This window comes from Aspergillus pseudotamarii, assembly GCF_009193445.1.
Source record: "Aspergillus pseudotamarii strain CBS 117625 unplaced genomic scaffold BDV38scaffold_70, whole genome shotgun sequence".
Classification (NCBI taxonomy): Eukaryota; Fungi; Ascomycota; class Eurotiomycetes; order Eurotiales; family Aspergillaceae; genus Aspergillus; species Aspergillus pseudotamarii.
The window spans coordinates 109,032-133,579 of NW_022475084.1; the positions used below are offsets into that span (position 1 = coordinate 109,032).

Consider the following 24,548-nt stretch of genomic DNA (forward strand, 5'->3'; position numbering starts at 1 on the left):
TGTCGCCATGCCGCGAGTCCCCTCGTCAGTCTTCTCTCGGGCTGTCCCCACCACGACCAAGCTCTGTCTTAAGTCAAATGGTCCTATAAAAGCCCAGTGGCTCGTGCATCCCCCTTGGAAGGTTTCTCTACCTCGCAATCTTTCCCAGCGACTCTATTCTTCTGGTACTGCATCCCATCCCTCACCTCGTGTTTCACTGCTAATCACTCTGTCCCCGGCTTCAGAAGCTGCATCACCACTATCTCCTCAGACATCTAAGCCTCGGTCTCGTCTACGCCGATTCGTGGGCTTTACATCCATTGCATTAGTCGCCTTCACTGCCGGACTCGTTTACCAAACCCAGAAGACCGTTTCTCGCATGATGACGGTCACTCTGCGTACAGATGAGGAAACTCTCACCGCATTCACTCCCCCCGACCAGTTCTCGCAAGAGGTCGATGAATTCATCCGCAACCATCCGGTAGCCGTGGCGCTGCGGGAGAACCCTGCCTTCACCGAGTCCCGGCCGCATTTGAAAATCCCCGCCGAGCTGCGCGACCGCCATCTGACGGCAGGCACCCTTTCAGGTCCTGATCGAATTGTTGTTCCGCCGCATGTCTTCTCCGAGAAGGATGGGAAGAGCCTGGTTTCGATCTTCTACCTCGGTTCCGCCATCAGTGGCCACCTGGGCATTGTTCACGGTGGCCTTTTGGCCACACTGCTCGACGAGGCGATGGCACGGTGCTGCTTCCCCGCTCTGCCGAACAAGGTGGGCGTAACGGCCAATCTAAACATCGACTATCGGCGCCCTGCCATGGCAGAAGCCTATGCTGTTCTGCGGGCCGAGACTGTGAAGGTCGAGGGTCGTAAAGCCTGGGTGGAGGCGCGCATTGAGACTTTGCCAAAGGAGGGAGAAGAACCCGCGGTTTTGGTTGAGGCAAAGGCCTTGTTTATAGAACCCAAGCAAGCCGCAGTATGTTTATCCGCCCAAAGAAATCAAGACTCTGAAAGCTAATATCCTTTCTTTCTAGGCCATGTCGAGTTTATATAATATCACTAACTAGCGCCTCAGTTAACTTGAGACCAGACCGATTTCCGAGAATTTATATAACGTGACATATGCATTTATTGGATAGGCGTATAGACGGTTAGAGACTGGTTTGTTTCAGTGGAACTGTATATAGTGACTGTATAGTATTTTGTTTGGTTAGATGTAGCCCAGCAGTATCACAACGGGGCAATTCATATATGTTTTAATTGACCATACTTCTTTCTTGGGGACATGACCGACTGCGAGTTTTGGACCACATATGTAGACAGGCAAAAGAAAGCATGAGATAATGCACACTGTAAAAGGATTTGACAGATTTTACTTATAGACAAGGTGGTAAACATACGTCAGCTCAGTACTACTATATAATTTAAAGGCGGGACCTTCAAACGTGCCGCCGACCGCCTCCCGGGATCCGCAACTGGGAAGCTCTCCAACACCTTAACTCCACGACACTGACCGACGGCCAGCCTTCCCAACCTCCCTCCTCCTTGTCCGCTTTCTCCATCCGACTGCCTTCTGCCCGCTTGCTGAGCGTGGCAACAGGTCGTTACTCTCTACTCGATTAAACCTCTTCTCGCCAGTACAAGTGGTATCTTTCGTCACCATGTCCAAACCCACCAAGTACCTTCTCGTGTCCTTCCCCACCTCCATCACCTCCTCTCACCATCGCGATGACGCTCTCGACGCTGTTTCCGCCACCGTCGCCCCGGAAAATGGATCGGTTGCCCCATTCCCCATTCCCGAGTTCAAGATCGGCACATTAGACGCCTTAGTGCAGCAGGCCGATGAGCTGGCTAAACTCGAGACCGCCTGTCAGGGTGTTGTGTCCAAGGTCGGCGATGCGCTGAAGAATATCTTGGAGGGTGATGAAGCGCAAATCAGCAAGATGAAGGCTGTGAATGACAGTATGTTTTGCTCCAGACCGGTGGATCGCCATTGAACAGGGTGTTAACATTGAATCATTAGAGCCGGTGGATCAGTACCTGCGGACCTTTACGTGGAACAAAGTCAAGTATAGGGCCGATAAGTCTTTGGGTGAGCTTATCGACCTTCTCCAGAAGGTATGCTTCTTAAAATGCTCAACTGGCTGTCTGTGGCATCTAACTGTGAATAGGAAGCTGCCAGCATCGACAATGACATCAGGTCGAAGTACTCCCAGTACAATCAAGTCAAGACCACCCTGGCCACTCTTCAACGAAAGCAAACGTGCGATAACCCCCTAATCTATATCCACGGGATACTGACGTCTAGTGTAGAGGTAACCTGGCCACCAAGTCCCTCGCATCGGTTGTCGACCCCCGCAGTGTAGTCCAGAACTCGGAATACCTCGAGACACATCTCGTCGCCGTCCCGGCTCAACAGGTCAAAGAGTTCCTCAAGACGTACGAAACCGTTTCGCCTATGGTGGTTCCCCGGTCTGCGACATTTGTCGCTTCGGATGACGAGTTCACGCTGTATGCCGTCACGACGTTCAAGAAACACAGCTTGGAGTTTGTCCACAAGGCCCGTGAACACAAGTGGATTCCCCGTGAATTCAAGTACGTGGAAGGTGGAAAGGAAGAGGAGCGCAGGGAAGTCGAGCGCGTGGGAGGTGACGAGCGCAAGCTGTGGGGCGAGACACTACGGCTCGGACGGACTGCCTGGAGCGAGGCCGTCATGGTCTGGATTCACGTTCTCGTTCTCCGTGTGTTTGTTGAGACCGTGCTACGCTACGGTCTTCCTCTCGACTTCGTTTGCACTCTTATCCGGGTATGTACTTACAGTTGGTGGTCTTTACGGTTTAGGGCTAACATGATATAGACACCGGGTTCCAAGCAAGCTGACAAGGCGAAGCATAACCTGGATGAGAAGTACTCTTACCTCGCCGGGAATGCGTTTGGACGGGACAAGAAGGGCCGGGTCAAGAAAGACGACCCGAGCGAAGTACACGAGGGAGGCGGTGAGTACACAGCATATGTGTACTATGAGTTCGAGCTCAATTAGAGGGCAATGATCCTGTGGATATCTGTCTGGGTACGGTACACTTGATACCTTGTTTTGTAGCGTATATACTTTGCTTACTTGCTTCGCATCATACTCTTGAATAACTTGAATGAAACACAATCGAAGACCCCGAAAAGGAGTAAAATTCTATATATAGATCACCGATTTAACAGATCTAGTTCGCAAATATCCACAAGAACAAACCCACATGCAAACGAAAAAAGAGATACACAAGAGAAGACCTACTCCTTCTTAGGAGGCAAGTAACCCTGGGCATCCAAATAATCCACAATTTGCTTCACGGCATCCTCAACCGGCAAATCATAATTCTCGATATGTATCTCAGGATTGAGAGGCTTCTCATAAGGCGCACTAATGCCAGTGAAATTCTTGATCTCACCCGTCCTGGCCTTCTTATAGAGACCCTTGGGATCACGCTTCTCGGCAACCTCAACGGGAACATCAACAAAGACCTCAATGAAGGGCAAACCGGTCTCCTCGCCTGGAGTGGGGACTTCGTGCAGGTCGCGCGCGATTTGACGGTCCGCGATATAGGGCGAGATGAACGAGGTGATGGCGATGGTGGCGCTGTCGGCGAAGAGCTTGGCGACCTCCCCAATCCGACGGATGTTCTCGTTGCGGTCCTTCTCGCTGAAGCCGAGGTCCTTGCAGAGTCCGAAGCGGATGTTGTCACCGTCGAGACGGTAGGCGTGGACTCCCCGGTCTCGGATGAGCTGGCGCTCGAGCTCGACGGCAATGGTAGATTTGCCCGAGGCGGAGAGACCGGTGAGCCAAATTGTGAGGCCGCGTTGGTTGCGGAGTTCGCTGCGTTCGCTGCGCGTCAAGGCGCTGGCGTGGAAGGTGATGTTTCTTTTGGTAATCATGTTAGTTGACTGCGGGATGGAGGGGTATATGCATGGTGGGGAAGGGGAGGTAAGTATGGGCTTACGTAGACATTGTTAGGGAGGGCTGATGGTGGATTGGACGAGGATAGTGATTTCAGGGAAGAAGGCAATTGAGGAGATTGAAGATATGTATATTTTTTTTAAGTATTGTGATGAGGAATCAGGAGGGGTGAAAAGGAAAGGACGTGGGCTGTCAATGCCGAAGACTGAAACAGCGGGGCGCCGATCGCGGGGGCTTCGTTGCTTCGGTGTGCGTATGCTGCTGCATAATCATAATTTATTTGACTAAAGAATTAAAATCATGATCATCCAAGTGTCTGGATATACAATCTTGGGCTTGAATAATTGTCATACCTGATTATTTTTCCTTATTGTTTCGGTTTTTCTCTTTTTGTTTTTCTTAATTTCTTTGTTTTTCTTTCCCGCCCCTTTCTTCTTGTTTCCTACTAGTAGTAGAACTGCTTAACGCTGTATAACCAAGTCACATGGGCCCTGCATCATGACCTTTGCTTGCTCTTTCCTTACAATCTATAACCCTCTGCTACTACTTATCTCAACAGAGACTTCCCCCACGTACTAACACTCGCATAGAACACAGCATCAACACACTATCTTTTCATCCCACCAAGCACAGTTGAAATGTACCAAACCCTAAAGCCAACCGGTGTCCATCATACGAACTTACAGATCATTTGGAGATGGCCGTCCAATAGCCCAGACTCTACATCAGCCCGGGTACTCCACTCACTGCCAGGTTCTGAAGAAGGATCGCAACTCAAATCTACCAACTCTACGTGGGGTTTTCTATCAGAACTCTGAAAAAGACAAGCAATCGAAGGTATGGAGAGTCTTGGCCAGTCTTTGGGGTTCAGTACCCCACTCTGTCTCTGCGATACCTGCCATGACCCATAACTTCCCAGTAATTGAGGAAATCTCAGCCAACAACAGTCAAAAACCATCAAACTTTTAATGCACAGTCCTCGATCATCTACAGAGACTCAAGGCCTTTGATTGATGGTTCTTCTGCCTACTGATAAACTATTAATGGCCGATGACTACATTATATCCCTAGGGCTCTTATGCAAATCAGGGCATTGAGCTATAGGATGACCTCAGCAATGTCACTAATCTTTTGACCGGAGATAAAGCTCGGGCACAAAAGGCCAAGTTTAGACATCATTGTATGGTCTCTCGCGCGGCTCTTGAAAAAGATACAGCCAAGTGCAGAAGACAGTTCATCAGGCACAGGGTTGCTTTTCCTTAGCTTGAGTTATCGAGTTAACATGATACACCATTTAAGCCCTCAATTGAAGAACACGACATTCGGCATCCAGATATATGTGTTGGCTGAATTTCCACCATTGGGAGGCTCCTTTGTGAATGAAAACGACTAGCAGTCGTTCATATTTATCTGACGGCACATCGGCTAGATACATGGCCAGCTCCACTAGCGCAAACGGAAATGCAACCCTAGCTTTTTATTTAATTAGGGGTTACGGTTAAGGACCAAGGTATACAAACTTAATTCATATAGGGTCTCGGTCCTCACTATGTTATGGTTTCATCCGCCATGCAGGGTTGAATTTCCCTCACTCTGTGGAAATATGTACTTAGTCTTACTATAGACTGTGGCAGCGTAGCCTGCAGTGTGATTCCACTAACGCAGCTGAGAGGACAGACAAGGGGGAGAGGTGGGGTAGTATACTACGCACGGGGAGCTAGGCTGAGCTGACACGTCAAGCAAACGGTGAAACCCCTCATGTCTGGGGCCTTTCATGGATGTCTATCCCTTCTTTCTGCGAGAAGCACCGGCTCTTCTAACTGGCTTCTATATTATCGGTCCACACATTGCGAGGCTAAGAAAGCTTCGGAGCATCTATCTTTGCGCATGGTGTACTATGAGCTGCTTCTTCCGTTGGATTTAGGGTTATATATATCCAGCTCAATGCCATAATGTCAAAGAACCATCGCCTCCGGCCGTGCTTACCGGAGAAGTGGACAACGACCAGGCGATGTCTGACTTATTTAAACAGGTAGTTGGCTCCATTCTTGTTCTATCCAGACCGCTTTCCATCATAGCTCTAAGCAGGCTTGTTGAAGTCGAGCTTAGTGACACAAGATGGCTTATGGAGCACCTTTATTCGGTCCTAGAAATGCCCCAAGGTGATCACGGCCCCATTCAATTGTTACATCTATCATTCAGGGATTTTCTTCTAGCCTCTCCGCGATGCAAAGATAGTCGCTTTTGGGTCGATGAGAAACAAGCGCATCGTAAAATTTACCATTACTGCCTGAATATCATGTCTAATACCCTACGGCGTGATATATGCTGCCTTGAAGACCCAGGTACTTACATGACAGACATAAAACCTTCAGTCGTGCATGAATACCTTCCCGAGCAGGTGCAATATGCCTGTAGTCACTGGGTAGACCATCTTCAACTGAGCGATATTGTGGCGTCGGATGACACAGTGCTCTATGACTTCCTAAGAACACACTTTGTCCATTGGCTTGAAGCTATGGCTGTTATGGGAAGGATCCCGATCGCAATCATGATATTAAACAACTTAGTCACTCTCCAGGTAAGTACGATATAATCTCTGCACTGGACCTACGGTAATGGATGTAGCTGGGGACCAGCGCAAAAATGCAGAGACTTGTTCATGATGCACAACGGTTCGCTGTCAGCTTCAGGTCAGTGTATGAGGAAACCCCTTTACAAATTTACATATCTGCTTTGCTCTTTGCATCGCAGGAAAGTATCATTCGACGTGAGTTTGGAGAAGAGATTCCTGCTTGGATATCTCAGAAGCCAAGTGCTGATAAATATTGGAGCCCATTACTGCATAGCATCCCAAAACCACGCGGTGAGACTATCGAAAGCTTAAAATTCTCACCTGACTGCAGACTAATGGTGGTGATATCTTCGCATATGTACTCACATGTGTGTCGGTTATGGGATACGTCAACTTGGATTTGTCTGAAATCGTTTGAAGATCAAGATAACATTCGAGATGCTGCCTTTCATGAGACAGCAAACAGCTGGCAACCGTGTCGGAGGCCGGGGCCGTCCGCCTCTGGAATACGCACACTGGAAAATCAACGTTCCTCGAACCTGATTCAAGTGCGATAATTTTCGTGGCATTTGCGTCAAATGGCGAAAAGCTCGCAGCTATATCTAACGGAAAGATCAAAGTTTGGGACTTGGTATCGGGGAGACTGTCACAAGAAATACCCGATAAGAGAAGCGAGATAGTTTCCATATCCCCTGATGGTAGATTCATAGCATCTTGGTCTCTTTTTCTGATGTTATAGTTTGGGATGTTTCACAGGGGACCTGACAATATCACACGATAGTCAACTGGTGGCAACCGGATGTTCTGAGGACCGAAAAGACACGAGTCGTACTGATCTCTGGGACCTGACCTCAGCGGAACCCTTCCTCACATTCACAGAAGGATACATCATTAAGGACAATGAAATCTCACCTCGTGGAAACTTCATAGCGTTGATCTACTGCAATTCTCCATTAATTCGGCTTCGGCACATACGGACAGGTAGCCTGATACACTCCATAGACCACGGAGAAGGATTTCCAGTCATTTCATTCTCTCCAAGTGAAAACATGTTTGCATCAGCAGAATATTCCATCAAATTGTGGGATACTTCTACTGGTACATGTCTCGGGCAACGTTCAATTGATGGCCGTGTCCAGTATATGATCTTCTCTGAAGATGGAACGTGCCTTCGCACCAATGAAGCCAAGTTGCTTCGATCCTTGGGGCCGACCCCGACTTGTGCAATGATAAGATGATAGGGGAGGGGGTGTACGTCCATAATAACTGGGTCATGCCGGGAGATAAGAAACTTATACATCTACCTGTAGAATACAGGGTTCGTACATGTTCTTTTGGAAACCGTGTTGTCATAGCTAGCAAATCGTCTTCCGTTACGATCATTGGGCTTAGTGCAGATGAGAGGAAAACGGTCCGAAGGCGTCAATCATCATATTGTATCTAACGTATATAAGGAGCAACGTCATCTATTCCCTTCGTCATATCCTTCATTCTCGATTTCGGTACCCACAAGGAGACCAATACTCCGCCTCCTCCTTATGCTTCTAGGTTGAAACAGTGATCGTGAAATTTAAGCCCCGAGTTTCGGTTCGTCATCCCTCACGTGGGACTTAAAAAGGGTACTTTCTATATCTGCCAGGGAACGGCTTACTCTACAGTCCGACACACTATCTATCTATATGCTAGATCCCACATGTACAAAGCTTTATGCTCCAATATCTCAGCATCAATGTGATGGCTTTCCCCCCGCTAAACTGATCACCTTCTTCGCAGCCCCTTCAAAACTATCAAATGCATGAAGTGGAAGTCCACTTTCAGCGATCTTCTACAGTTAGTGCCAATCCCACTCATCTATCACGGCATGCACTCACCATTTTTTGTCCCTCTTCCTCATTCGTCCCCCTCAATCGCACCACCACCGGAACACTCATATCCAAATCCCTAAAGGCCATAATAATGCCCTCGGCAATCATATCACACCGCGTCAGCCCCCCAAAGATATTGACAAAAATAGCCTTCACCCGCGGGTCTGAGGTGATAATCCGGAACGACGACTTGACCGTTTCAGACGTTGCCTTGCCCCCTGTATCCAGGAAATTGACACAATGGCCGCCATGAATGGTGAGTGCATCAACCGTGTTCATTGCGAGTCCGGCACCGTTTACTGTTTGTGTTAGTTCGGCCACTTTTATTTGGATTCGTAGAATGATATTACCTAGAGTTCCGATGCTGCCTTCTCCCTGTAATCTGTGGTGTGTCAGTTTCATATTCTGGCCGTGGGGTTGTTGGGACTACAAACATACTTCACGTAGACTATGCCGTCTTTCTCTGCTTCGACTTCTTCATGCACTTCTTCTGCCAGATTCCGCAGGCTGTGGACTTCCTTCTGGCGTCCTGAGCTTCGAAATGCGGCGTCGTCGAAGCCGAAACGTGCGCCTCGGACTTCTAGTCCTTCCGTAGATGGGTTTGCCCGGACTTCTAATAGATAGGCTTCTTTTTCCTTGAATATTTGCCACAGTGCTTGGATTAGTTCTGCTAGTTTCTCGTGTGTGGCTTCGGGGAGTTGAAGATGAGAGGCGATGGGTTTGATGATTGGTGATTTGCCACTGCTGAAGTCTGTGTTAGAGTAGGGGAAAGGACATTTGACAGTGTGCGACGGCGCGAAATCGGCAACTGTTGAAGCTATAACGCAGGGTGATAATGCGGTTCTATCAACCGTAAGATTTAGAAAAATGTCGTATTCTGAAGGCTCCGTTTCGTTAACTGAAATGGACTTTTCTTTTAACATTTCCAGGGCCTGAAACTGCTTTATGAAGAGGGATCGGGTCTGGTTCGATGCAGGCGCTCTTTGGCTCTTTTGTAGGGATACACGTCTCATTGTGTGTAGGCTTCTTTTCTGGTTTGGGGTGCTGGCAGACTGGGATATTGTTAGTGTCTTGTTTTATACAGGATATTTTGGGGAATTACAGTAGTGTTCTGAACCCTTGGTCGACTATTCAGTAGAGTCTTCATTCCTTCTCCGAACTTCTCCGGGTGGTTAACCATGACGGCGCCGGCGCGCTCGAGGGCTTGGTACTTCGCGTCTGCATCCGGTTCCCCAATAGCAGTCCATGCACCTGCATGGCCCATGATTCGTCCGGGAGGAGCGTGCAAGCCACCAACTAGGGCCATGATTGGCCTTGGCCCCCAGTCAGCATCAGAGAAATTAATAGATCGAGGTACAAGGCACATACTTGGGATTCGTGGTTCTTCTGTTGTAATCTTTGATCCATTCTGCTGCATCAATCTCCGCCGTTCCACCAATTTCGCCCACGAGGATGATACCCTCTGTATCAGGGTCATTCTCGAAAATCTTCAGGGCATCAACGAAGTTAGTCCCAGCCAAGACGTCACCACCCATACTGATACAGAGGCTTTGCCCCAGACCTGCTCGTGTAGTCGACGCAACAGTCTCATAGCTCAAAGTTCCCGATTTTGCAACGATACCGATCTTACCCGGGGAAAAGCATGGCAACGGCTGGAATCCAATCCGACACTTCCCAATTGCAGAGATGATACCGGGGCAGTTTGCCCCGACTAGCCTCGTTTTAGACTGTGTCTGGAGCATGGAGTGGATCTGTGGATAATATAAGCATGGGCCAGTATGCATTCATTATAGAATAGAGACCGTACTCTGAGAATGTCATGAATAGGCACATGCTCCGCCACAGCCACAACGAGAGGGATCTCAGCTTCAATGGCTTCTTCAATTGCCTTTGCCGTCTGGTTCCCCGGTACGTAGATAGCGGATGCATCTGGTTTCGCTTGTTCTTGGGCCTATTTCGATTATGAGCATTTGATCTATGCAGTTAGGATGGGGAAATCGTACCACTTTCACGGAAGGGAATACAGGAAGTCCGAGGTGTTCGCCTTCAACTCCTGGTTTTACGCCTCCGACGATCTTGGTTCCCCAGGCCAAAGACTCCTTTACGTTGGCAGTGGCCTGATTGGTTAGTTATTCTGTTTGACTATTCGTTCAGTTATTTTTACAGTACCTGTCTGCCTGTAGATCCATGTTAGTATTTTTTATCGGAGACTTCATTAAACAAAGATTATCTCACCGGTAAATCCTTGAAACAGAACTCTGGTATGGGTCCCGATCTTCAAGTTCAGAAGCGTATCAGCGTAGGAGTAACTCCGCGACGAGGTAGAAAAACCATTCGTCTGTCTCCCAGGTCCCCATGAAAAGGGCACCCTCCGCGCCCGCGCAGGGAGAGATCGCAAGTTCGTCATTCCGCGTCTCGAACACTAATTATGGATGTATCAATAAAGCACCCGAACACACGTTCTGAGTACCTAAGTAGCCACCCTGGGGATATCCGCCTGATAATGGCCAGTAATGGAGATGTATTATCGGAATTTAACACTTTGTAAATGTCCACAGGACAGTGTCCAGTTTCAATACAATCCAGGGAAGAAAATGCAGTGCCCGGGGGGAGGGGGGCTACGTTAGAAGAGGAGAAACAATACCTCGGACCTGGAGAGGGTGTCCGCCGGTCTCGGACTCCTCACCGATCGTTTCCGAGGTTTTGCGGGCGCCCCACGGTGGGGCGTGATTGGTCGTCTCGGAACTGAGGTTGTCACTCGGAACTTGTTCTGTGTTTCTTGGCGGTGAGGAATAGAATCAATTATGGGAGTGTTTTGAATGTTGGTATGGTTATGATGAGTTATGAGTTATGACTCTACTATAGGAGTTATGGTTAATTCTCATTGATAGAGTGTGTGTCCCCAGGTGGACAAAACTGGTTTGCAGAAATCTAACCATTTTTAGACCAAGATATATATAACAACACTGTTGAAAGACATGTATATGGATAGACCAGCATGCATCGAAAATATGTTCTTTGCTTATATGCAAGGTATTCCCGACAATATTCGCTCCTTGTACCGCAGTCTTTTAATCGCCGCGATGTAAGCCCATGTCTTGACTCTTTAGCCTATAATCTTATCGGCTTTGAATAATAAGAGTCGCTTGCCTGTGGAGTAGAATGGAAAGATTGGACACACATGACAGTACTTAAAATCAATATGAGCAATCATAATTGGTTTATCTACCACGTTACCAACTAAATTCGTGCAGGTACATGAGGCTAGAGGGCAAATTCGCTGATTACAAACCAATAACGCAAGATTACCAAAGCATACAAAGATTCAGTGCATGACATGACTAATTGCATTCTATCAATAGTACTTAGTAACCGTAGCTATTATACGCAACGAAACCCATAGCCTGTTTCAACATACTATTCAATGCGCAAAGGTACAATTCTCATCTACTCTCAGAATGAAAGCCATTGTTCTGAATGGCACAAACGCTACAGTGGTGAGCTCACGGTCTAATCCTAAGCTCCGTGACGACTACCTGCTCATTAAAACCGTGACCGTTGCCCTGAATCCAACTGACTGCAAGGCAATCAGCCAGGGAAGGGGGGCCAAGAACGGTCTAGCTGGCTGCGACTTCGCCGGTATAGTTGAAGACATCGGCCCAGCTGTCACCAAGCGTTGGAATAAAGGCGACCGAGTATGCGGCTGTACTCATGGTGCTAATAGCCGGAATCTAGATGATGGGTCATTCGCAGAGTTTATCGTTGTAAAGGGGGATGTCTGCATGAGAATGCCGGATGGCATGAGTTTCGAAGAAGCGGCTGGTATCGGCGTCAGCGCGATTACATGTGGTCAAGGCCTATTTCAGAAGCTGGGGCTGAATCTTCCACTTAAGCCTATTGAAGAGAAAGAGTACATCTTGATTTATGGTGGTAGTACGTCAGCGGGAACCCTTGCTATCCAATACGCAAAGCTGTAAGCCCGTGTCCTGCTGACTTGAGATGAGTATGCGGATTTCTCATAAAATATATAGGGCCGGCTATTCTGTCGTTACAACTTGTTCTCCTAGGAATGTAGATCTGGTCAAATCACGCGGCGCTGAAGCAGTCTTTGACTACAGCGATCCATCATGTGGGGAGGAGATCCATCGTTACACGAAAGGGGAGCTCCGGCTGATCTGGGATACAATCGGCTCCGATGAAGGAGTTCGAACCTGCATGGCCGCTCTGTCAACAAAGCCAGGTTGTCGATACGGTACGATTCTTCTCAATGATATCCCACGACAGGATGTCGCCTGTACCCGGAGCATCATGATGACGTTTCGGGGCGAGCCATTCGACTTGTACGGCAAACATTTTCCGGCAAGTGCTGAGGATTTTGATTTTGCGAAGATGTTCACCCGGTTGACGGAAACACTTCTCGCTGAAAACAAGTTGAAGCCCCATCCAATCAGAATCTGTGAAGGAGGGTTGCAAGGCGTGTTGAACGGTGTGGGGTTGGTGCAGCAGGGGAATGTGAGCGGCTTTAAATTGGTGTATCGAGTTGCCGACACACCATGATAGTTGCTAGGTATGGATTCTGTTCCCCACAATCCAGGATTGCGTACCCGGGCCACAGCTGTGGTTCGGCATGAAAATACTATGTGTAAGCATGGACGCCTACCATGTTAAGTTAAGTCTTCTCTTTGTTCATACCCTTTGTTGACCCATGCGATTGGAACTATGTCAATCTAGGGTGATTTCAAGGCACACTGTCGATCATCTTGTCCATGTGACTTTCATGTACAAGCAAAAGTAAAATTGGAGGACTTGCGATTGGTCAGGAGCCTTCAATAATGAGATTTGCCTCAGAATGAAGTCATATTTGCTCATAAAAACCTTGTACATATAGCTTCAGGAGACAACGACAGATATCATGAACGGGGGTATTCTCGGTAGCTACAGGATATGGATGGTTATAGGCTCACCCAATGACTTGGACCGACTGATGTAGCTTTCAAGGGTTGGTCAACAGGAATTGATTTGGAGGTAGTATGTACCAAGAGAAAGATAGAAATTCTCTCCAGCATAACCAATGGGAAAACTCAAGGAGAAAAAAAAAATCAATATATATATATTGAAGAATATAGAATCATAAGTGACATGCTGGCAGATAATTAGTCTCTTGTGTTAGGTTGGTATTGTAAAGGATTCGTCCCGTCATCAGGTGTTCTCTCATCAGGTGTTCCTCCCCCAAAAGACCTACTCCGTAAATTTCATGAACAAAGCGACTGTTCTGGACATCCCCGGCACAGACCAATGGAAGGCGGCGGCCGAGAGGAATGGTGGGGTTCAACTTCTCCACGACTGACGACATTCATTATTTCCACCTCCAATGCTATTAATATCCTCTTTCCCGTCAATTGCGGATCTTTTGAAACGGCTGTCGACTCCGACCATCTGGCCGACTATTAAGAGAAACAACTGACATGGCAACAAAGCCCGGTCCAGAATCCAAGGGTCCGTGATTTCCCTCGCAACCATTGACCCTGTGTGGCCTCAGCTACTTTTTAACTTTCCCTTCCAGTCCAAAGAGTTATACTTGGCCCGCTCTTTGGAAACTCCTATCTCAACTTTACACACTCCTAACCCCTTCTTACACTTATATTTCTACCTATTATTATTATTATACATTCCAACCTCACTGACAAACCGCCCTTAATGTCTATTTCAGAAGCCACCACCACGGAGCTCCAATCATCCCTCCGCGAACTCTCCCTCAGTAACAATAGTCCCGTGAAGGACATTGCCCGCCCAGCGGTGAAAACTGCAACGACCAAGGCAGCAACTTCCAAGAAGAAGGCCCCTGTTGTCGCTGATTCATGGGAAGATGAGGCGGACGAGTCGGAACCGGACATTGACTCCCCAGGATGTGCTAGCTCATCGCTGTCGCCATCCGTCACCACCGCAGAGGGTCCCTTAGATCCCCCGCCGACTCCGATTTCCCCCCAGACCTCCCAAACCTGGAGCTCTGTGCCGGTGTATCCTGATGTTGGCGGCGTGTCGTCTCGGACGTCGGATTCCAGGTCCCCATCCCGGAGGCCGGAGAAGCAGACTGCTGTTGCGGGGAGAATGATTGCAGGTGCTTTGGGGCTTCGGGCCCCGAAACGGACGGAGGAGCAGCGTGCGTATGACCGTGCTGTTAAAGAGAAGGAGATAAAGCGGCGGAATCAGGAGCGGGAGGCGGCAGCTAAAGCTAAGGAGGAGGAAGAACGGGCAAAGACTGCTGTTTGGGATGATTAGGACATTCCCTTTTCATATTCGCCGTCTATATATTTGACTACTTGAGGCTAGCTTTTTCTAATATGGTTCTTTTTTTGAGGGTGGTGTATAGTGTTGGGTAATCGCTTGTCTCTTATATGGGAATTTTTGGTTGGATCATTCGCAGGTGTATTATATTGAGGTGTAGTACACGGGTGTAAGGAGCCGTCTTGTTTCACTTGGTGTTCTTTGTGTGAAATTTCTCAGTCTGATCGGGATTAGACAAACGGCAAAGACAATAACACTACTAGTAGGGCTCAGATATGACGACCAGAATTTGCCTGCTTAACCCCAGGGAGAATACTATGTCGTAAGTAGTTAATTCGTAATACTTTAATAACCTATCCACAGCCCAGCATGATTTAGTTCGCTCGTTGTCTAAGCTTTTCTAAGCTTAAATCAAGCCCGTAGGCGACCCCGTCCCAGCTAAAGCCCGACCGGGCCAACGCTAACACCATTGCGCCTATGTGTCTCAAAAAATGCGACGGATGAACGAAAATAATGAAGTGGCAAGAAGTGAAACCAAACGATCTGGCGGGCCTCCTAACCACCGATCTGCTCCTGGTGAACTTCCAAAGTATCGCCGTCGGCCATCTCCAGCTAAAGCGCGGTAAAAAGCAACTGTTAGCCAAGTGATCTGAATGCGCAAGGTGTAGAGGTGAGGTAAACATACCGTGTCTGGCGTGTCTTCCGGGCGTACACGAGTTCCGTCGAACAAGAAACGGACAGTAGAGAACTGCTTCCCTTGACGCTCACAGAACGCGTCCATCAACTTCTTGAGCTGCGTCGAACGCTTAATCTTGAAGAATACTTCATTGTTGTTATCGGTCACTTTAATGTTGAGGTGCTCAACGGGAGCAGGAGCATCTCCAGTAGGGAGTCCGGCGTCGGCCATTTTGAAACTGTGAGGACGAAAAGTATTTGCGATGAGCGTCAAGTAGGTGGCGTATTGCTGTGTTTTAAGTGGAATGGTCAGCTCTGGTGCGGTAGTTTCGTCGCAACAGGTGGGAGGAAAGTGAGAATTGACAGGTATTAAATAAGAACTTACGTAGGTGTAATCAAGGTCTCGGCGATGATGAGAAGACACCAGACGACGGAAAGGGTTCAGCTGAGGAGAGGAGAGAAGGAGATGAAGAAGCGAATGGATAGATATCAATGGGCTGGCGGCGATGGGAAGGCGACCCCCACCAACCGGCAATGAATACTCACGGATAATCTATTTTGCGGCGCAAGTCCTGTTTCCGGTCTTTTAAGTACTATATGGCTTGTTTGCTCTGTTGAGTGAATCTCTGGCAATTCACATTTCATTATCCTTGGGGGGTTCATGTGTTGTTTTTCCTTTGAAAGATTCTTATAATTGCATAGCGATATATGTAATTGGCTTAACCATCAACTTACTTTTCTTTCGCCTTTGTTTCTGATATTGCTGGTTATATACCTGGGTACTATTGCGTCATGGTAAGAGAACTCAAGAAGACGATATGATATTCCACTTGGACCAGGAATGACAATGGTCTAGGGAGGCCTAAAAGAGGATCTGGCATACGACCCCCCATGTCATCCACGGGCAGTAAGTCTAGCAACCTCCTTCAGCCATTCATGGTGAACTCTTTACTGATAGGCCAAGTGCGCCATTCAAAGTACAGCAAACACCAACCACCTTGGATATATATAGTTCATAGTGCTCATTACTAACTAACGCAGGCTGTTTAACGAAGAACTCATACCAGGAAGAAAAGTGCCAATCCCAGATAAATGCTCTGTATGAATGCTGTAACGCCTTCTACCAAGCTCAAGGGGAGGATGCAAAGACGCCCAGTTGCCCTAAGCCCAGTCTACTCAAGCTGAGGATGAAACAACGTGGTCAAGGCAACTGAGACTCTCGCTCTCTTTTTATCTTGCATAGATACTTCTTGTCCGTTGCAATGCAACAAGACCTGTTCATACTGCTGTCCATATATATAAACTACGAGCTGTTAAGCCTGGGCCAGCATTAGAGTACTCCAGAGAGGAATAGAATTGAAAATTTACGAAGCGATGTGACAACCCCTTTGCAGTCTCAGCCCTCATGCGTCAGGAGGTTCTAGACTAGTTGTAAGAATTGCCATAATTCCTCTAAGACAATCTTGAGCACGCAAAGAGGCCGATTGACCTGAACGAAGATTGAAGCGCTCGTTCCGAGACTCTAATGATTGCCTAATTGACATTTGATGAAGAAAAAGAAAAAAAGAAGGACGAGGAAAAAATGTTGAGGATTTTTAAATGCGTGTGCTGGCCGACGGCGCTAAACTATATCGGATTTAGCGGGCGGTCGGCCCCAAAACACGCCCGTTCAGCATTCGAGCAGAACAGAAGTTCTCCCCCCAAACCCTGTTTAAAGCTACAGATTCTCATCAAGCGGAGCCACCTTGCAAACCGTTGCTGAGAATAGCGACAGTGGTCATTCTTACGCGCCATGGCTCCTTTGATAAAGCCCGCGGGGTCCGCTGGCTTTACGTCTGTAAATGTGAGTCTAATTGTTTTGGCGACTACTTCTTTTGGCGGTGCGCCAACTAATTTCTTTCCCAGGCTGCCCGGGGGTCGACGTCGAATGATCCGGAGATCATCGAGATAGACGACGATGATGACGAACCAATGGATGACGAAGAAGACATTGACGCTAATGAACAAGATGGTGAGGATATGGAGGAAGAAGAGATAGAAGAGTACGAGGATGAGGAGGATAACTCGGTTGAGGAGACGAACGGAATAAACGGCGGCAGTGAGTCGCCGCCAGACCTTGGTCCCTTCCAAAATGGTCACAGTACGGTTGATCCCTTAGCGATACTGGCTCCGGTGAAAGGCTGACGGTCTTCAGAAGCGTTCGACATGACAACACCGGAACTCTTCACATCTGCTGGCGCGCAGCAGGCATTGCATCCTCTTCGCCGGACCGCGGACCGGGTCACGCGCCAGATCGAGGCGTTCGCAGAAAAGCTCGACCGTTTCAAACAAAAAGAGAACCGTGATAGCGAATTCGAGAATTACCAAGCTGCCTACCAATTGGTGAAGAGCTATCAAACTCTTGCAAATGATTCTATCGAGGATATCTCTAAGCAAAACACCCTAAGGCGCGCGAAGATGGGGTGGAATACCAGCCGGACCAATGGAACAGCGGCGCAGGATCCCAAGACACAGGAGGACCTTCAAAGATTACAGCTAGAAGCGAACACCTGGCAGCTGCTTCTTAATTTAATCAGCATTAACGATCCCCCAAGCAGGGCTAGTGCCAAACAAGCTCAAGAGAATGCCTTCCAGAATCTTCACCGCTACTCGACCGATCGCGAAATTTGGGAACAGTTCGTGGGTGCTGATCACTATGCTCTTGAATGCGTGATCATCATGAAATGGCTGGAGCACACTTCAAAATCAGCAAGTCAGGACATTGACTCGATAATCTCAGAGTTGGAAGCACAGGCTGAAAGGGGTCAAGGGATGTGGACCCACGGCTGGCTCTATACCAAGGAGACTATCAAAGGCCAAAAGCGACTGCGAGCTTGGCCTCAACCTCTCGAGCCTAACGATCCAGCTGTCACGGCCTCGCTCTTAGTCTCGGAGAAGTCAGAGTCAATGATTACCCAATTGGATCCTGATGCGGTCACTCGACAAAAACAGAAGCTTCAAAAACAGGATCAGTTCCATGAGCGGGCGACTTGGATGACTTGCTGGAAGATGTTGAGACAGGGCGAAAGCTGGACAAAGATTCGGGAATGGGCAGAATCTTGCCTGGAGAATTGGCGAGCAGTTAGCTTGTGTGGCTCGAGCGTGGATGCAAACTCTTCTCGCGGGGAACGGACGCCTGTTGACGATGGAACTACGCGCATGATGAATTGGCGGTCACAAACTACCTGGCGAAATGCTTGCTCTGCTTTGGCGCGTAGCCAAGGAACCGAGGATTTCGAGCGGGCCGTCTATGCATTGCTTTGTGGCGAGACAGAAGCTGCCTTCAAGGTTTGTCAAAGCTGGGATGACTACCTTTACGTTTATTTCAACAGTGTTGTGCTCTCCCGCTACCAAGGCTTCTGCAAGCAGTTTCAACGGAAACTTAATCATTCGCCTACTGTTCCCGTTGCATTTGTTCCCGAGCCTGTTGGGTATGCCGATGTGAATAAGTTCGTGCTGTACACTAAGGGTAACGAACGCGTCGGGGTCGAGGCACGCAACCCGTATAGGACTATCCAGGCGGCTATCCTGAGTAAAGGGTACGACTCGTTTTTCCACTCCTTGGCGAAAGCGGTATCACAAGCGGCGGCGAGCAAGGGAGATCTGTCCTTCGTGCCAGACCTTCCGCCAGCTACGGTGGACGACTCTCTACTGATTGCGGCTGAGGACGGCGATGCCTTGAGGATCGCGACTCATCTCTACATTATTGCGAACTCGCTAGGCTATGTGCGCTCAGATACGCAGTTCTCGACTAATGCATCTATCAATGTCATTGGATATATTGCCAACTTGGAGGAGGCCCGGATTTACGAAATCATCCCTCTTTATGCGTCGCTTCTACCAACATACCAGGCACACTCTGTGCTTGGCCAGATCCTGATTGAGGTAGTCGACCCGCGGGAGAGACGACAACAAGTGAGGCTCATGGAGAATCATGGTATCGATGTTGAAGCTGTGTTGCGTGATCAGTGGCAGTGGGTTAGCGCTAGTGTTTCCTCAGTTGAGCATTCAAGTACGCTTAAGCGGTACCCCAAGGTTGTCCGTCGCAAGGATGGCCTGCCTGAGGTAGTACCAATCAAGAAGGATTACATTGGAACCGATGTATCTGGTACGGAAGAACGCGTCATTCGAAGTTTGGAATGGCTTCGCTATGTTGATGGACAATGGGGGAGGATCTGTCAACTGGGTGCCTTGTTGTACAGGAAATTCTATGGTATGTCTCTATGCCTCCAACTACCTTGGACAAGGTATTGACTTATACAATTTTACAGTTACTGGTAGACTTGCTGCTGCTCGAGAGTTGAGTAGACGCATGAGGCTGTCGGATATCTCACGGGAGTCATTTGGGTTTGACGTGACAGAATTCCCCTTTGGCGTTGAGGATGAGGTAGAAGTGTCGACTCCAGAGCCCGCCAGTCCGACTAAGTCGAGGCTGTTCGGCTCTCCTCATAAGCGCAACCGATCCTTAACGAATAGACTGCCCTCCGACGAGCAAACAAGCCTCTTAGTCCAACAATCGCAAACTATGCGTGACTTGGAAGAGCTTGTTCTGGCGTTTAATGCACTAGAGTGGTTTGCTGTGGTTTGCGAGAAGCTGGACAAGTAAGTAACCTGGCCACCTGATATGGGTAATTTGTCGGGAAGAATCCACACCAACTAACGATATACAGGAATAAACGCAGACGCGATTCTGGCACGATCAAAAACCTAAAGGACGAGCTTCAGGAGTCTTTAGACGAAGTTTCTGTGCACGTTGACGCACTTCTAGATGAGTGGCTCATGGGTGCTGAGGACGGTAAGGCATCTTTGGAACAAATGAGGAGACGTATGCTGACACCAATGGTCCACATAGAAACTGAACAAGCCGAGCTGGAAGAAATCCGAAAGACCTATATCCCGGAACTTTTCCTCGACTATCATAATGCGCTGTACTATGCCGGACATGTGCTTACCAGCGAGCTTCTGGTGCAGTGCATGAACCTGGCAATCCAGGTGTCCGAAAACGAGTATCTGACTAGCGCCTTTGTGGCGTCTCGTCGGATGGCGGAGCTCGTGGACGCGTTGGCCTTGTCTAGCAAAGCCATGATCAACACGCAGGCTAAGCCCGGCAAGAAACTTTTGGGAGGCGAGTCTTTGGGTATCTGGAATGTCGACGTGCCCGATGAGGACAATGTCCTCCCTGAGACGCAATGAAATGCACATGTACTTACATATCTTATGAACGAGCTGGTGTATATTACCCTCTTTTCTTATTTATGTTCTCCCATCTTTGGTAGGAGGGTTCTGGCCAAACCATCGCATCTGGACTGGATTTAAGAGGGAGTGTTTTATTATTCGGGCGCTTTTTGTCAGGGGTTTGGCTCGATTACAATATCACATCAAGAATTGGCATGGCATTTTCATGGATATTTTGCTCTAGTTAATAATTGGTATAGGATCTTGTGAAATCCTTACTCCTTGCTCACTCTTGCGCAATCATGCTTTTTACACATAGCTGACCTGATTTGAATACTTCACCTTAAACCGGGGGCCAATAAAGCTCAATAAATAAGGTAAAGTCTCCAGTATCCACGCCATCAACCCCGTCGCCATCGTGGCGCAGTCCGCAAACTATTGAATATATAGACTAGAAGCTTGCTTCCCGAATCCCGAGTAAAAAAAAACCCAAACTCTAATACCAAACCTACAGACTAGCCGTCATGGGTCTGGATACCCAATAACCACATTTCATACTAAAGCCTTGCTTCACAGAAAAATTTTATCCGACAGACTAGGCTGTCAAGAAATTGGAAGGCCCCATCGAGTAGGACAATGATGTGTGCTGTGTACATCATTGCATTGTAAAGCTCCGTCGAAGAGGGCAGTGCTTGTATTTCTCCATCGAGCGAGCAATACGATTACGGCCGATTTAGGAGAATACGAATGGAGGGCCCTGAAGTAGCTAATGAATTGAATCAAATGTTTCAGTCTAGATTACCGCTAGACGATGGACATTAACGCGTTCGCTCTTTGTTCGAGTCAACGGAGGCATCTTGATAGACGATTGCTCAGTAAAAGGATGTTAGACAGGACACCGTCTGTCTCTTCCCGAATCGCTTCCATGAGACATATCGACCAAGTCCAAGGGGTATCGTGACCAGTTGACGTGCAGATAATGGAGTGAGTTGGCGAACTCTACGAAGGACCCCTCTCACAACTAAACCAATCCCCCCCCAGACCGCCATTCCTGCTGTCATAGGTTGGATTCTTTAGGGTTGAGGTTGAAAGTGTGGAATGTTGGGTCTCTGGCGTTGTATGAGGTATTAATCAAGATGCGCTCGGGGTACAAACAGAGATACATGGATAGCATTAGTAGGTACTAAAGAGGAAGGTGGAAGTCCATTTACCGTACTCTATTGTGATAAGCAGTTTGGAGGCTGTGTTCGTTCCTCTGGAGATTAGTACACTTATAGAGGTACGTGTTAAGAAGTGGGTCCTTGTAGACACTGTACAAGTTGTTGTTTGGCAGAAGAATAAATTATCCTTGCCTGTGGCTTTCCATCTTCTTGAGTGTGGGAAATTCTTTTCCCTATATTATTTTTATTTGCGAGGATAGATAAGCAGGGGGTGATGTTTAGGGTATGCTTATTATATGCATGGTGAGCGAGATCGATAATCTCGATATGGCCATCCATGAGTGATGAGGGCATGTCGGGTTACTATGTACAAACTACGTACGTACATACATGGCACAGAGCAATTATGGATGGAAAGAAAACCGGATAGTCCCACATGCTCAACCATGAAAGAGATTCAACAACATACGTGCATCCATAACACATGTTGAATGTCTGCGGTGGGTAAGCCGAAGTACGGCCTATGCTCGCGTCATACATGTTGAACTAGTGACTGCAGTAGTCTTTCCAGAATCGATAGTGAAGCCTCGGTTTAACCAAGACAGGTCTAAGTGGTTAAGCTAGCTACGAGATGGTAAAACAACATGCACGATCACTGATATAGCAGCCGCCTCTGTATAGTCGTGCTTACTTACTTTACCCCCTGTCATCTCCGCGTGGTTACAAATGACGCAGTCTTGTGCTATTCAAGAGAGATCACTGCATTACATTGGACCACGCTTCATTCCTTTGTCTTATCAGACCATTGACATTGGTGTAACTGCCACATATCATACTACCAAGAGACAGCATGGCACCTCGGACTTGGTTCCCGTACCCATGTCTCGCTTCGTGTTTTAACTACTTCGTACTCTGTACACAGTATAAAGATTGTACGGGGTACAGTATGTACATGTATACGTTAGTACTCCATGTATCTAGACTTTGATCAATCAGTGAGGCTAGACCTGAAGAACGAGTAATGCAACCGGCCAAGCGAACCAGTAAAAAGCGCCCCAGCGATTGGATCGAACGCTCAAAAATGATGAGGAAAACAGGTCATCAAAGAATAGGGAAAATCCCAAGGGCTAGACTGTTGGAGACGTGTTATGGGTCCCTTTCCTTTGCACCGCCCATTTGCCAAGCCTCGGAGTTCATTATTCGTCCGCGGCAATGAAACGAACCCCCATCAAGGAGTTTGAACGGTGCAACGGACATGATGGGATTGGTTCATGTGGGAAAATATTTTTTTTTTTTAAAAAAAAAAAAATAAAATGAAAATAATTGGCAGGCTGGCAGCAGGTTTGAAAAATTCTCTTTTTTGTCTCCCAAGTGTCCGTTGCGGGCCTCATTGTCGCCTGTACGTATGGGGTAAATAGTCCCATCAACGATGCTGGAGTATACTAGTAAGGAAGGACGACTCTTACCAACCACATCATCATTCGAGGGTCAATACTTTGGGGTTTCTAAAGGATTAAAGTTCCGGATCAAACAACACTACAGTGTGCATTAGTGGCAGGGAATCCATCTATCTATATTGAATTGTATGACTCGCCTCCCCCTTTTGGAGGTGGTTGTCGTGTAATATCATCAAGTGGGCCCCCTTTTCGGCGTCAAACAATTTTATAGACGGTAGAATCCTTTGACGGAGGATCGGAATCTCAAATACTACTGTGGAAAAGATATCGTATCGTAGGTCATATCGCTGCTGGTCATGCAGGAAATATTCTGAATAAGTGTATAGGTCATATAAATAGGCCCCAGAAAGAATGTTGACGGAGCTTTTGCCTTTTCCCTCTTGTGGTCTGAGGATAACTTGCACAGATATGAGTCCGAAAACGATGTATATCAACAAAAAGTGGTTACATTGTCACGGGAGCAACATCGCAATGTTCTTTTAGGTTATTGGGTTAGGAATGGTGGGAAAATTAATATGGGAAAATTTTTTAATTATTTTAATTATTATTATTATTATTATTACTTTTTTTTTTTTTTGAAAAGGAGAGGAACAAGAAAAAAGGGAGGAGGTCAGTGTGTTGAAAAAAATAAAAAAATAAATCGATGACGGACGGGGAAATGCAGTGAGGCAGTGCAATGGAAGCCGACGAGTGATGTTCCAGCATTAAACTTGCAGGACAAGGTCTATTAGCAAGTGAAGCAAATCCCAAGCATTGTGTTTCGGTGGCAAGCCATGGACCCATCATTGGAGCGATCCTTGTTTTTTCTTTCTCTCTCTCTTTTTTTTTTTTTTCTCTTTTTATGGTCATTTGTAGTTCATCCTCCCTTTTCAGGAAAAGTTATTGAAGAAGATGTTCAAAAGGCAAACTTTCAATACCAGGGGAAAACGCGACTAAGTCCAGATCTAGTAAGCAGGGAAGCGATGTCATCCGTCCAACTTGGGAAAAGAGAGGTTCTGCAAACGGCATCTATTACTTAATTCGTGTACGGGGGTTTACCGTACAGGAGATTCTCGACCTTCTGCGGATCGCCGGTGGAGCTGACGGCCGCAGTAGTGACGGCCTTCTTACCGTAATGCTTCCAGATACTCGGCGATGATTGGCTGAATTGGCGACTAGGAGGAGACTTCTCTCAGTGGGGTTTTGCATATAGAAAAAAAATATGGGTGCTGGTATTGTAATGGCTGTGACGCTAACTTCCATCTCTGATCCGTGGTTTAGCGCATTGAACCCAACTAGTAGTATTGCAAGCAGCTACGATTATCTCCAGTCGACCTACTGACCCCGGTGTACCTGAACCTCACCACCTCACCGTACTCTCTCACCTTTTCCTTCCTCTGACCCCGGATAGCTCCC

At 47.7% G+C, this 24,548-nt stretch overlaps 11 protein-coding genes across 11 annotated transcripts; 7 read left to right on the top strand and 4 right to left on the bottom strand.

Annotated features, from left to right (window-relative positions):
- Positions 1-7: 7 nt before the first annotated feature.
- Positions 8-1,043, top strand: BDV38DRAFT_274529 (PaaI family thioesterase; the record flags this gene model as incomplete). Its single annotated transcript, XM_032057859.1, has 3 exons — positions 8-164; positions 225-952; positions 1,011-1,043. The coding sequence occupies 3 exons, from the start codon at positions 8-10 to the stop codon at positions 1,041-1,043; spliced, it is 918 nt and encodes a 305-aa protein (XP_031909255.1).
- A 397-nt stretch (positions 1,044-1,440) lies between these two features.
- Positions 1,441-3,137, top strand: BDV38DRAFT_192472 (H(+)-transporting V1 sector ATPase subunit C). The gene is made up of 5 exons (XM_032052294.1): positions 1,441-1,938; positions 2,000-2,094; positions 2,148-2,239; positions 2,290-2,782; positions 2,834-3,137. The coding sequence occupies exons 1-5, from the start codon at positions 1,638-1,640 to the stop codon at positions 3,014-3,016; spliced, it is 1,164 nt and encodes a 387-aa protein (XP_031909256.1). The 5' UTR covers positions 1,441-1,637; the 3' UTR covers positions 3,017-3,137.
- BDV38DRAFT_192480 (adenylyl-sulfate kinase) lies at positions 3,001-4,099 on the bottom strand. Its single transcript, XM_032052295.1, has one exon. The coding sequence runs from the start codon at positions 3,898-3,900 to the stop codon at positions 3,259-3,261; it is 642 nt and encodes a 213-aa protein (XP_031909257.1). The 5' UTR covers positions 3,901-4,099; the 3' UTR covers positions 3,001-3,258.
- A 2,670-nt stretch (positions 4,100-6,769) lies between these two features.
- Positions 6,770-7,066, top strand: BDV38DRAFT_259115 (uncharacterized protein). Its single transcript, XM_032055794.1, has one exon. The coding sequence runs from the start codon at positions 6,833-6,835 to the stop codon at positions 7,052-7,054; it is 222 nt and encodes a 73-aa protein (XP_031909258.1). The 5' UTR covers positions 6,770-6,832; the 3' UTR covers positions 7,055-7,066.
- Positions 7,067-8,223: 1,157 nt separating this feature from the next.
- On the bottom strand, positions 8,224-10,769 carry BDV38DRAFT_296392 (putative succinyl-CoA synthetase subunit alpha; the record flags this gene model as incomplete). The annotated part of the gene is made up of 9 exons (XM_032062927.1): positions 8,224-8,319; positions 8,369-8,661; positions 8,713-8,744; positions 8,801-9,414; positions 9,465-9,675; positions 9,731-10,113; positions 10,170-10,313; positions 10,366-10,479; positions 10,584-10,769. 9 exons carry the CDS (start codon positions 10,767-10,769, stop codon positions 8,224-8,226), a joined length of 2,073 nt encoding a protein of 690 aa, XP_031909259.1.
- A 1,051-nt stretch (positions 10,770-11,820) lies between these two features.
- On the top strand, positions 11,821-12,919 carry BDV38DRAFT_287055 (zinc-binding alcohol dehydrogenase family protein; the record flags this gene model as incomplete). The annotated part of the gene is made up of 2 exons (XM_032060792.1): positions 11,821-12,335; positions 12,394-12,919. The coding sequence occupies 2 exons, from the start codon at positions 11,821-11,823 to the stop codon at positions 12,917-12,919; spliced, it is 1,041 nt and encodes a 346-aa protein (XP_031909260.1).
- A 772-nt stretch (positions 12,920-13,691) lies between these two features.
- Positions 13,692-15,355, top strand: BDV38DRAFT_259118 (uncharacterized protein). The gene has a single exon (XM_032055795.1). It carries the CDS (start codon positions 14,060-14,062, stop codon positions 14,639-14,641), a length of 582 nt encoding a protein of 193 aa, XP_031909261.1. The 5' UTR covers positions 13,692-14,059; the 3' UTR covers positions 14,642-15,355.
- On the bottom strand, positions 15,203-15,554 carry BDV38DRAFT_287057 (SUMO family protein SMT3; the record flags this gene model as incomplete). The annotated part of the gene is made up of 2 exons (XM_032060793.1): positions 15,203-15,259; positions 15,333-15,554. 2 exons carry the CDS (start codon positions 15,552-15,554, stop codon positions 15,203-15,205), a joined length of 279 nt encoding a protein of 92 aa, XP_031909262.1.
- Positions 15,555-15,974: 420 nt separating this feature from the next.
- On the top strand, positions 15,975-16,843 carry BDV38DRAFT_259121 (DUF1903-domain-containing protein). Its single transcript, XM_032055796.1, has 4 exons — positions 15,975-16,117; positions 16,179-16,229; positions 16,287-16,299; positions 16,364-16,843. Exons 1-4 carry the CDS (start codon positions 16,115-16,117, stop codon positions 16,534-16,536), a joined length of 240 nt encoding a protein of 79 aa, XP_031909263.1. The 5' UTR covers positions 15,975-16,114; the 3' UTR covers positions 16,537-16,843.
- A 203-nt stretch (positions 16,844-17,046) lies between these two features.
- BDV38DRAFT_259122 (nucleoporin Nup84/Nup107 family protein) lies at positions 17,047-20,884 on the top strand. Its single transcript, XM_032055797.1, has 5 exons — positions 17,047-17,165; positions 17,228-17,462; positions 17,517-19,574; positions 19,633-19,963; positions 20,032-20,884. Exons 1-5 carry the CDS (start codon positions 17,115-17,117, stop codon positions 20,552-20,554), a joined length of 3,198 nt encoding a protein of 1,065 aa, XP_031909264.1. The 5' UTR covers positions 17,047-17,114; the 3' UTR covers positions 20,555-20,884.
- Positions 20,885-21,082: 198 nt separating this feature from the next.
- BDV38DRAFT_259128 (uncharacterized protein) lies at positions 21,083-21,916 on the bottom strand. Its single transcript, XM_032055798.1, has one exon. It carries the CDS (start codon positions 21,595-21,597, stop codon positions 21,409-21,411), a length of 189 nt encoding a protein of 62 aa, XP_031909265.1. The 5' UTR covers positions 21,598-21,916; the 3' UTR covers positions 21,083-21,408.
- Between the last annotated feature and the right edge of the window lie 2,632 nt (positions 21,917-24,548).

Excerpts from the sequence above, each read along its gene's own strand:
- BDV38DRAFT_192480 (XM_032052295.1), bottom strand. The coding sequence starts at position 3,900 with ATGATTACCAAAAGAAACATCACCTTCCACGCCAGCGCCTTGACGCGC.
- BDV38DRAFT_259128 (XM_032055798.1), bottom strand. The coding sequence starts at position 21,597 with ATGACAGCAGGAATGGCGGTCTGGGGGGGGATTGGTTTAGTTGTGAGA.
- BDV38DRAFT_259122 (XM_032055797.1), top strand. The coding sequence starts at position 17,115 with ATGGCTCCTTTGATAAAGCCCGCGGGGTCCGCTGGCTTTACGTCTGTA. Across the intron at positions 19,575-19,632 it reads GTTGTACAGGAAATTCTATG|TTACTGGTAGACTTGCTGCT; the intron begins GTATGTCTCTAT and ends ACAATTTTACAG. Across the intron at positions 19,964-20,031 it reads GTTTGCGAGAAGCTGGACAA|GAATAAACGCAGACGCGATT; the intron begins GTAAGTAACCTG and ends AACGATATACAG.
- BDV38DRAFT_192472 (XM_032052294.1), top strand. The coding sequence starts at position 1,638 with ATGTCCAAACCCACCAAGTACCTTCTCGTGTCCTTCCCCACCTCCATC. Across the intron at positions 2,095-2,147 it reads TTATCGACCTTCTCCAGAAG|GAAGCTGCCAGCATCGACAA; the intron begins GTATGCTTCTTA and ends AACTGTGAATAG. Across the intron at positions 2,240-2,289 it reads ACTCTTCAACGAAAGCAAAC|AGGTAACCTGGCCACCAAGT; the intron begins GTGCGATAACCC and ends CGTCTAGTGTAG.
- BDV38DRAFT_259115 (XM_032055794.1), top strand. The coding sequence starts at position 6,833 with ATGGTGGTGATATCTTCGCATATGTACTCACATGTGTGTCGGTTATGG.
- BDV38DRAFT_259118 (XM_032055795.1), top strand. The coding sequence starts at position 14,060 with ATGTCTATTTCAGAAGCCACCACCACGGAGCTCCAATCATCCCTCCGC.